We start from the raw sequence: 12,357 nt of genomic DNA on the forward strand, positions 1-12,357 counted from the left end.
AATAATAAAAATAATAATAATGATAACAGCAACAACAATAATAATATAACAACAACAGCAATAATTTAAAAAATAATAATAACAATATTTACTGAAGCATTCACTTAAAAGTATTCATATTCACACACACACAAACACACACACACACACAAACACATATATAAACATTTTTTAAAAAAATATCAATGCTCTGTAAAACAAATCAGTCTTAAGACGTTTCTCAAATGTTAGAACACGAGGAGAGGATTTTAAAAAATAAAACCAAGAGATTTTCACAGGCTGGAACCGCACAGTTAAAAGCTTTCTGGTGAAAAGTACTAATGCGGTTTATTTCTTTCATTAAAATGTCTGTGATCACCATCTCTACACATTAATCTATACACGTGTCTGTGATCACCATCTATACATATTAATCTATACACGTGTCTGTGATCACCATCTGTACACATTAATCTATACACGTGTCTGTGATCACCATCCGTACATATTAATCTATACACGTGTCTGTGATCACCATCTGTACATATTAATCTGTACGTATCTGTGATCACCATCTATATACATTAATCTATACACGTGTCTGTGATCACCATCTGTACACATTAATCTATACATGTGTCTGTGATCACCATCCGTACACATTAATCTATACATGTGTCTGTGATCACCATCCGTACATATTAATCTATACACGTGTCTGTGATCACCATCTGTACATATTTATCTATACACGTGTCTGTGATCACCATCTATACATATTAATCTATACACGTGTCTGTGATCACAATCTGTACACATTAATCTATACACGTGTCTGTGATCACCATCTATACACATTAATCTATACATGTGTCTGTGATCACCATCTGTACATATTAATCTATACACGTGTCTGTGATCACCATCTATACACATTAATCTATACACGTGTCTGTGATCACCATCCGTACACATTAATCTATACACGTGTCTGTGATCACCATCTATACACATTAATCTATACACGTGTCTGTGATCACCATCTGTACATATTAATCTATACACGTGTCTGTGATCACCATCTGTACATATTAATCTATACACGTGTCTGTGATCACCATCTGTACATATTAATCTATACATGTGTCTGTGATCACCATCTGTACACATTAATCTATACACGTGTCTGTGATCACCATCTGTACACATTAATCTATACATGTGTCTGTGATCACCATCCGTACATATTAATCTGTACGTGTCTGTGATCACCATCCGTACATATTAATCTATACATGTGTCTGTGATCACCATCTCTACACATTAATCTATACACGTGTCTGTGATCACCATCTGTACACATTAATCTATACACGTGTCTGTGATCACCATCTGTACACATTAATCTATACATGTGTCTGTGATCACCATCTGTACACATTAATCTATACATGTGTCTGTGATCACCATCCGTACACATTAATCTATACATGTGTCTGTGATCACCATCTGTACACATTAATCTATACACGTGTCTGTGATCACCATCTCTACACATTAATCTATACACGTGTCTGTGATCACCATCTGTACACATTAATCTATACACGTGTCTGTGATCACCATCTGTACATATTTATCTATACATGTGTCTGTGATCACCGTCTGTACATATTAATCTATACACGTGTCTGTGATCATCTATACATATTAATCTATACACGTGTCTGTGATCACCATCCGTACATATTAATCTATACATGTGTCTGTGATCACCATCTATACATATTAATCTATACACGTGTCTGTGATCACCATCTGTACATATTTATCTATACATGTGTCTGATCACCATCCGTACATGCTTTACCATGATGTGTTATCCTTGACTAAAAGAAATATTTTCTACAAGAAAGTGAGTGGAGCAGGCTCTTTTGTAGACAATAACAAAAAATGAAATGAATATAGAAGTGCCAGAAGTCAATAGAGAATAAAAACTTTTGTGGCAAAAGCCAACTGTTTCACCCTAATGTGGTGGACAGCGTCGATTGTAGTGTCCCTCTCCTGGCCAGGCTGAGGGTAACAATTGGTTCTTGGCTTCAACTCCTTGTTACAAATGTTTAATTTCTTATTTTCTACATGAAATTTTAACTCTTGAATTTGATTTCACAGACAAGAATTGACCACAGTTAAAAAACAATTAGAAGAAAAGACAAAGGAAAGTGAAGACAAAACGATGACCATCACCCGTTTGAAACAAATTGGTCGTAAGTACAAGGAACAGGCTGAGAAGATTACTAAAGAGTTGGATGAGCTGAAAAAGAAAGCTGCTGCCCAAGAAACTGGAAAGGTCAACATGGCCTCACTTCAACAAGTAAGTTTGTTTATTTGGTTTATTGGTTTATTTTTTTCTTAGCCAGTTATTGTCATCTACTGAGATATTCTTGAATGCTACCTATAATATTATACCTATATTAAAAATATGAACCCACTCGAAATTTAAGATCATCTCAGTCCCAACTTCTAAAGGTTACCACCTCAAAATCCACTTTCGGTAAAAAAAGCCTTTTCATACATTGCTCCATGCCTTTGGAATGCGCTCAGTCCTCGGACAAAGTCCTGTGAAAATTTATCATCTTTCATGAAATATCTGAAGACTGAGTTGTTCCGTAAGGCTTATTGTTTATGAAATAAATGTTGGTTAGATTTTGTTTGTGTGTTCATGCTTATTATGTAGTGTCATGATTTTAATTTTAAATTTGTTGTCGTTGTTGTTGTTGTTTTTTAATCATTTTTATTATGTAAAGCGCCACAGAGCACGATTAACATGGATGTTTAGGCGCTATATAAATTCATTATTTATTATTTATTATAATCAGTTGGTAGAATGTTCCTAAAATTTTAAATTAAGGATTGGCATGCCTGAATGCATTGGGACTTGGTAAAGAAATGAAGGATTGGCATGCCTGAATGCATTGGGACTTGGTAAAGAAATGAAGGATTGGCATGCCTGAATGCATTGGGACTTGGTAAAGAAATGAAGGATTGGCATGCCTGAATGCATTGGGACTTGGTAAAGAAATGAAGGATTGGCATGCCTGAATGCATTGGGACTTGGTAAAGAAATGAAGGATTGGCATGCCTGAATGCATTGGGACTTGGTAAAGAAATGAAGGATTGGCATGCCTGAATGCATTGGGACTTGGTAAAGAAATGAAGGATTGGCATGCCTGAATGCATTGGGACTTGGTAAAGAAATGAAGGATTGGCATGCCTGAATGCATTGGGACTTGGTAAAGAAATGAAGGATTGGCATGCCTGAATGCATTGGGACTTGGTAAAGAAATGAAGGATTGGCATGCCTGAATGCATTGGGACTTGGTAAAGAAATGAAGGATTGGCATGCCTGAATGCATTGGGACTTGGTAAAGAAATGAAGGATTGGCATGCCTGAATGCATTGGGACTTGGTAAAGAAATGAAGGATTGGCATGCCTGAATGCATTGGGACTTGGTAAAGAAATGAAGGATTGGCATGCCTGAATGCATTGGGACTTGGTAAAGAAATGAAGGATTGGCATGCCTGAATGCATTGGGACTTGGTAAAGAAATGAAGGATTGGCATGCCTGAATGCATTGGGACTTGGTAAAGAAATGAAGGATTGGCATGCCTGAATGCATTGGGACTTGGTAAAGAAATGAAGGATTGGCATGCCTGAATGCATTGGGACTTGGTAAAGAAATGAAGGATTGGCATGCCTGAATGCATTGGGACTTGGTAAAGAAATGAAGGATTGGCATGCCTGAATGCATTGGGACTTGGTAAAGAAATGAAGGATTGGCATGCCTGAATGCATTGGGACTTGGTAAAGAAATGAAGGATTGGCATGCCTGAATGCATTGGGACTTGGTAAAGAAATGAAGGATTGGCATGCCTGAATGCATTGGGACTTGGTAAAGAAATGAAGGATTGGCATGCCTGAATGCATTGGGACTTGGTAAAGAAATGAAGGATTGGCATGCCTGAATGCATTGGGACTTGGTAAAGAAATGAAGGATTGGCATGCCTGAATGCATTGGGACTTGGTAAAGAAATGAAGGATTGGCATGCCTGAATGCATTGGGACTTGGTAAAGAAATGAAGGATTGGCATGCCTGAATGCATTGGGACTTGGTAAAGAAATGAAGGATTGGCATGCCTGAATGCATTGGGACTTGGTAAAGAAATGAAGGATTGGCATGCCTGAATGCATTGGGACTTGGTAAAGAAATGAAGGATTGGCATGCCTGAATGCATTGGGACTTGGTAAAGAAATGAAGGATTGGCATGCCTGAATGCATTGGGACTTGGTAAAGAAATGAAGGATTGGCATGCCTGAATGCATTGGGACTTGGTAAAGAAATGAAGGATTGGCATGCCTGAATGCATTGGGACTGGGTAAAGAAATGAAGGATTGGCATGCCTGAATGCATTGGGACTTGGTAAAGAAATGAAGGATTGGCATGCCTGAATGCATTGGGACTTGGTAAAGAAATGAAGGATTGGCATGCCTGAATGCATTGGGACTTGGTAAAGAAATGAAGGATTGGCATGCCTGAATGCATTGGGACTTGGTAAAGAAATGAAGGATTGGCATGCCTGAATGCATTGGGACTTGGTAAAGAAATGAAGGATTGTCATGCCTGAATGCATTGGGACTTGGTAAAGAAATGAAGGATTGGCATGCCTGAATGCATTGGGACTTGGTAAAGAAATGAAGGATTGGCATGCCTGAATGCATTGGGACTTGGTAAAGAAATGAAGGATTGGCATGCCTGAATGCATTGGGACTTGGTAAAGAAATGAAGGATTGGCATGCCTGAATGCATTGGGACTTGGTAAAGAAATGAAGGATTGGCATGCCTGAATGCATTGGGACTTGGTAAAGAAATGAAGGATTGGCATGCCTGAATGCATTGGGACTTGGTAAAGAAATGAAGGATTGGCATGCCTGAATGCATTGGGACTTGGTAAAGAAATGAAGGATTGGCATGCCTGAATGCATTGGGACTTGGTAAAGAAATGAAGGATTGGCATGCCTGAATGCATTGGGACTTGGTAAAGAAGGCTTTGGTTTTTTCATGATAACGGAAAGGAATTTGCAAATTTGGTAGATCGTAAAATAACATTGTAGCTGCCCAACTGGTAAAAAAATTTTAAAACCCAGAATTCTTTTGACTAGTTTGAGATGATCTCCAACCGTTGATATTATACGAAAATAAAAGTTTTCTGTCCAAAATGAGAAACAAGGGTATATCTGTTTATGGTATGGCAGTGCTTCTTTTCTTGTTAGAGTTTTGAAAAACCAATGGAACTTTATGTAGGTGATAAATTTTATACTTTATTTGAAATTCATTTCCCCTGTTTATCTCATACTCGTGATATATTTCTTTAACTCAAGGACCATTCATGGGGTAGGAGGTTTGAAAAAAATTGTTAAGTAGTGCAATAGCATGGCTCAGTGGTACAGTCTTTGCTTCCTACCTGAAAGGTACCCAGTTCGATTCCCTGCCATTGCGCTGTGTGACCTTGAGCAAGACACCTCACCCTAGCTCAATTTGCGGCTGATGCATGGGTTATTCCAGTCTTCCCTTGGATTTGACCCTAGAGACAGATTTCCCCTATGGGAGGAATAAAGGGAATTTTATTTTATTTTTATTATTATTTTTTTTAATAATGGATTTCAACAATTTAATTTGTTTTTATCTATTGTGACATTTCTTTTTCCCCCCATCCCAAACCTCCTGTGTGCAGACCGTGAATGACCTTACCAACACGATCAATGCCAATAGAGACTCCATCATGTCTTTGGAGGGTCAGCTTATGAGTGCCCAAAACACTGCTCAAGCTGCAGAGAAACGTGCCGAGCAAGCAACGGCTGAAGTGTCCACCATGAAGGAATCTCTTGCTACAAAAGAGCAGGTCTGTTCTAAATGTTGGTTTTACTGTCATTACAACACAGTGTGGCTATGTGGTCTAGTAGTATGACACTTGCTTTCGGATTGGAAGATCCTGGGTTCGAGCCTCACTCGATGCATAGTTGAATCCTTGGAAAAGGCATTTTACTCACAAGAGAAAAAAGATCTCTATTTTTAATCTTTTTCCAACCCCAACATTTTTGCAAATCTGACTCCAGAGTGAAGGGTGAGATAGAGACAGATGAATCGTATGACTTAATCATGAAATCTATGCAATCATATCTGATTAGGTGACTTTGAAAACGTCCTAAGTCACATCCAGATAGAAAATAAGTTAACAATCTCAAATTGTCTTTTGGACTCTGTAGAATCACCAGAGAACATTTGGAGTTTCAAAACACTCAGGATATTGTTCTATGAGACAATTATTTTCCTCTTTAAGTCAATAAATAAATGACACAAAATTGCGATTTTCTTTGAATAATAATATATAATTATAATATATAGCACTTGTATAGCGCATAACCATTTACAGTTACAGGAATGACAATCTAGAATATCACTAACACGCGCACACACACACACACACACACACACACAAACACAAACAAACAAACACACTTTCAGTTATTACTCAAAAGAAGAAAAAATAAAAATCATCGATATCAAATATATGTGAAAAATTGACAGAGACTTAGGAATATGTTTTTGTAAAAAAGTAATGTTTAAGCTTTGGTTTAAAAACATTGACACTTGATGCTTCACGAATAGCCCTGGGAAGATCGTTCCATATTTGAGGATCAAGTGTTGACAATGATCTCCCACTTGAAGTTTAGTGTGGTCAGATGAAGACCTTAGCATTCTAGATGGAGAATAGACGTTTATGAATTTGTTAAGATACCTAGGTGCTAAACCATTAAGGCATTTAAAGCAAATAAGGGCTATCTTGTATTCAACCCTTACTTTCACTGGCAACTAATGCAATTCAAACAGAATGGGTAGCAAATGATCATATCTTACGTTTGAAAGTGACCTACTCATCTATTTCACATTCTATCATTTTTAGGAAGATCAGATTACTTGATATCTGACATGGTTTACTTGCAAATACACTAACAACCACTAGCTGCCTCTTTGTCTTGAAATTGAAGTCATCTGGTCATTTATATTTGTATTGCAATTCATTAGAGCTTGAGGGAACAATAAGGCTCAAGCTCCATTAATATCGTTTCCTCTGAAATTTACACATCTATGGAAATCCATCTTTACACTGGTTGAGAATTATTCCCCTTTTGTATGTTCTTTGTATTAAAAAGAACGGAAAAACAAAACAAAGTCTACATACAAACAAACTTTAATCATAATGAATTACTGTAAGGATTTTCTTTTTTTTTGTCTCTTGTTTATGACATACTGATTTCAAACTTAAGACTTGAGCTTTTTTATATGGCTGCCTCTATTCTCACCCCCCCCCCGGCCGATTGGATTACCAAAAAAAACGTCGCCGGCTTTTTGCGATTTGGATTTGATTGATTTTTTTTTTTAAATTGTGCAACTTGTGACAAGAAACTTAACAAATTACTGCATTACAACCTTTGGATTAAACATACAACAATTGTGGACTACTTTTTATACTATTATGAAGACTAGCATCCCGGGGGTGAGAATAGTCACTTCGTTTTTATATATCCATAAACGTGTTGAAAGCGATTTACAAAGAGTCTGTGGTCAACAGCCACATGTAACATGTGAGACAAGGCATGATACAATATTACAAATTTATTTTTCCAACACACACAACGCTGTTAATGGCCAGGTACTCATTTTACCTTTGTGTATGGTGAGAGACTGTGAGTAAAGTAGTCTTTTCCAAGGACTTGACTATGCGCTGCTCAGTGGGGCTCAAACCCAGGAGACCCTCTGATCCATAGGCGAGTGTCATACCACTAGACCACACACGCAAGCTTTACTTCCAAGTTTTGCTCGGTATAATGACTCATTTCTAGCTTCAGATTTTCATTATAAAAAATTTCTTGTTTTATATTCCAGGAGAAAACCCAACTACAAGAGAAAAATGCACGGTTGAAAGCAGAAGTCGACGGTTTTGAGAAACGAAGAGAAGAGTATGAAAAGAAGCAGGCCCAATCTCGAGCCGTGCTACAAAATGCACGAAATAAAATGATGAGCCAGAAGGAAAGCTTGGAGAAGATGGAAGCTGAAAACAAACAACTCAAAGAATTGCAGAATTCCAACAAAGGTGATATGTTGCTATATATAGACTGTTAGCGTGTTAGGTACTTAAAATGTATGTGACTTTCTTTTGAATAGAAAAATTAGCAAGGTTGCCAATTTTCCGTATATGTATATACGGAGCTCATTGTTATAAACCCTCAGTATATTTTCCATTCATCTGCTAAATGGGGAAAAAAGTAGGTACTTTATGTCTTTTTATCGGACTTCAGCACTCAGAAAGGAACCTGCCTTCTGAATTGGCAACCCTGAATTAGGTGTTGGGATTTTTGTAAATTCTCTTTTTCTATTTATATATTTTTCAAAAATATATTTGTTTAAACTTATGAAGAGAGGATTAAGGGAAGTTATTTCTCAGTGAAAAGCACGACTCTGAGTGGTGGTGTAAGAATAACCATGTCTGCGAGTCAGGATTAAGTGACTTGCTCAAAACTCATCAGGGAGATACAATCCGGCACCGTCATGTTACCAGGCAAAGACCAAAATACTCAGCCTTTTAAACCTTTAAAAACAAGATGACTATAGAAACTGTAAAGATGTGTCAATTTTATTTTCATCTTGTCACAATTGTGATTTTGGGTCTTGCTCTGAAGAATACTCGAATTCCTATCAGACATGATAGGTTGGAATAGAAAAAAAAAAACCCAACTTATGTAGCGTTTAGTTGGAATAGAAAAACCCCCAACTTATTTAGCGCTTATTCAACATATCAGGCCTTATGCGTCTCCTGCCACAGAAAGAAAGATTTAAAGTTAAGGTAATGGTACTCACTGTTAGCACCATTTATGCTCTCTGTAAGTGCTTTATAATTTTTTAAAATCTCTTCATTTAACACATGGGGTGAGTCATGCAGCCTGTGAAGCACTATTACAATTTTGATTGAGATAAGAACCACCCCCTGCTTTATTTACAGCAAAGGGACATCTTAATTTAACTTCCATCTCAGATTTGTGTCTTAAGGCGCAGTGTGGCTCAGCGTTATTTATGGTCTTTGCTTCGTACCCAAAAGGTACCGAGTTTGATCACCCGCAGCTGTGCTGTGTGGCCTTGAGCAAGTCCCCTCATCCTAGCTCAATTTGTGCCGCTGCACTGCGGCTGATGCCTGGGTTATTCCAGTCTTCCTTTGGAATAGATCCCAGAGACAAATTCCCCTTTGGGATGAATAAAGGGAATTTTATTTATGACTGTTTCCAACATTCTGCAAGGTTGCCAATTTTCCATATATTTACAGAATTCAGTATGTTATAAACCCTCAGTATATTTTCCAGTCACCTGATAAACGGAAAAAAAAGTAAGCACATAATGTCTTTTTACTGGAGTTCAGCACTCAGAAAGGGGTCGGTCAATGTGTTTGTAAAAAAAAATTTGTCTCCTGAATTGGCAACCCTGATCCTGGTTAGAAGAAGTAAGAAAATATAATACTGTCATATTCAAGTGCCACAAACTAGGATACACTTTGATTCCATTGTTGTGACAGTAATGAAGATAAACATTCCTGACATTTCTATTGTCTTGACTCCATAGATACTCCAGAACATGTGAAGTTGCTTCGGACTCAGTATGAATCGCGGATATCATCTCTTGAAAAAGATTTAGAGGAGGCCAAAAAATCAGTTTTAGCTGAAAAGGAAAAAGCTCATGCTGAAAATACAGAGCTACAAAACAAGGTATGTGAATTCAATGATTGCCCGTTGATGTTTTTTTCTTCATAGGAGGTTGTTAACTTGATCCAAATTTTTTTGTCAATTTTATCATCTTCTTATCAACTGGAACTGAAATGATTTAAAAATGTGACAATTGATGTAAAACCCCTAATACAAAACAAAATTATTTTTTTTTAAATGTGCCTAATAATTGCTTTTGTTTATTTTATAATCTTGATTTGAAATTGGATGAAATGTCTTTTCTATTTCTAGGCATTGATTGACTTTATTGAATTTGTTATTTGCTCCTAACATTCCAATCCTGCCATAAGTGGAATTACTAGATGATCTTGAGTTGCTTTTTTAAGAATTCATTTTAAATGTAAAATGTAAAGATGGCAAAATTTACGTCTTGTTGAAAATATTTTAAAGATTAAATATCTAATAATATTTTTCAAAGTATATCTCTAAAAATGTCTTTTAAATTATATGTATAAAATATTTTTTTAAAAATTATATTACTCGAAATATTAAAAAAGAATTATATATCTAAAAATATCCTTATCGTTATATCTAAAAATGTATGTATGTAACTATTTCTAGGTTCAACAACTCCAAAAGCAGTTGGAAAGTGCCCAGCATAAACATTCCCCACCACAACAGCCAGTGCCAGCCAGACCCGCTGGATCCGTGGCACCAAGGTCATTTCATTTCCTGTCTACTTTTTAATTGACTTATATACCTTTATTTCACGTTTGAAGATATTTTAATTTTTTTAATGGTAAATGAGGTTGTTTCGAAAAGTCGTTTTTATAATGTTTGACCCAAAAAGACATTAAATGATTTTTACAGATTACTGAAAGATATAGTTTTTAGATAATGACAAATTGAGAGACTGTTACAAAGAGTATGGTAGAGAAAATAAAATTTAAAAAGTTAAGCCCTTTTGCAACAGCAGCATTAGGTCCCATCATCTAGGATTCAAGGAATATAGATAATCCATCAAACAGGATGTCTGATGTCAACAGGAGTCACCCATGTTGTCCAAGTGAGCAAATGGGGGTTAAGAATCTTGCCTGAGGAAAAAAACGAAAGTGCCTGAAGCGGGGCTCGAACCCAGGACCCTCCGGATCACAGTGCATGCAATTCCTTAACCACCCAGCCACTTCGCCTCCTCTATTAGAAATAGGTAAATGGTGTAGACAAAGTACTGAAACTATTTCTAATATTGTATAATGCAGTTTCTCTAGTTTCTTTATCAGTTTTCATTCTTGAACTCAGATAAACTGATAAAAGCTGTGGTTTATTGCCATGACTTTTGGCTACATTTTTATTGATGGGCTTAAAAATATGCTTGAGGTAACAAGATCTACACCAAATTATTACACTTTTATATAGACCAATATCATCTTCATGTGCTCAAAAGTCCCAAGTTATTGCACTCTCTTAACTTGTAGAAAAAGAAATGATGCATGTGCAGCACTATTACAATTTTTAAAAAAAGATACAGACAAGGCTTTTACCAGTCAGGTACTGATTTTATACCCGAGTATGGGGAGGAAATGTGAGTAAAAAGCATTTTCCAAGGACTCAATTCACCCACAGCAAAACTCAAACCTGGGATCTACAGTGATCTATTTTCTGTTGACTATCATATTCCAGTGCTGATGGTTTTCCTAGTTCCGTCGAAATCCGCGATTTTAGAGTCCAGAGGAGGAATTTCCTCCTTTTTAAAATTACATTTTATCGAAACAATGTGCTAGCAATGAGAGAGTTGATGTGTGGTGGAACACACAGGTGCAGTTTCCCACTCTCCAGAAGTTAGCTAGAGTATCAATGATAGTCTCATCATCTCAATTGCTCTTAAAGTGGGGTTTAGTGCAGTAAAAATGGGTCTTGAAGGCAATCGTTCAACATTTTCCTACTTTTTCACTTTTTGTCACCATCAGCACTGATATTCATCAATTTGTAGTTTATTGCAAGAAGGAAAGATTGTTATTTTGAAAAAAAAAAATTAATCCCCCTTTTTATATCGTGTTCCAGTTCGACCTCCAATGACCCCCCAAGAACGGCCAACATCAAACCAATGGCATCGGCAGCGTCATCTTCCCGTCAAGCCCCGCCCATGGCTGCTCACAGCTCGTCATCATCGGCTAAAGTCACAGCTAGTATCAGACCCATGGCTATTTCCCCCACTGCTGCCACCAACTTGCCCAACACCCCGACTGCAACAGTTATGCCCACTACAGTATCTCAGCACGATTCCAGCTCAGCCAATGAAGGTACATAAAGCTTTTGATTAAAAATCAATTATAACACTTTTTTTTTCCATTTTAACAGTAAGACTTTATTTTTTATTAACTCACTCAATCCTAGAGAATTTTGCTACTTTTCAAAATTGGAAAAAATGTATTAAAAATGAGCATGTACATATATAGTTATATTCAACTACCATTAACATGCAAAACCTAAAAATATTAACTTTGATACTACGCCCATAATTTGTATTAGACAAATGTAATAAATAG

The 12,357-nt window shown here is 36.7% G+C and overlaps 1 protein-coding gene across 1 annotated transcript in view; it reads left to right on the plus strand.

Moving 5' to 3' along the window:
* Positions 1–12,357, plus strand: part of LOC144963297 (nucleoprotein TPR-like) — a 75,706-nt gene that overhangs the window by 47,802 nt on the left and 15,547 nt on the right. Inside the window, exons 41-46 of the mRNA XM_078897199.1 lie at positions 2,152–2,353; positions 5,773–5,940; positions 7,986–8,193; positions 9,711–9,853; positions 10,433–10,530; positions 11,873–12,111. Coding sequence (XP_078753325.1) covers positions 2,152–2,353; positions 5,773–5,940; positions 7,986–8,193; positions 9,711–9,853; positions 10,433–10,530; positions 11,873–12,111 — 1,058 coding nt within the window. The remainder of the gene's footprint in view (positions 1–2,151; positions 2,354–5,772; positions 5,941–7,985; positions 8,194–9,710; positions 9,854–10,432; positions 10,531–11,872; positions 12,112–12,357) is intronic.

The sequence above is a fragment of the Berghia stephanieae genome, chromosome 1 (assembly GCF_034508935.2).
Source record: "Berghia stephanieae isolate SIO BIC M18660-M18661 chromosome 1, UCSD_Bste_1.3, whole genome shotgun sequence".
NCBI lineage: Eukaryota > Metazoa > Mollusca > Gastropoda > Nudibranchia > Aeolidiidae > Berghia > Berghia stephanieae.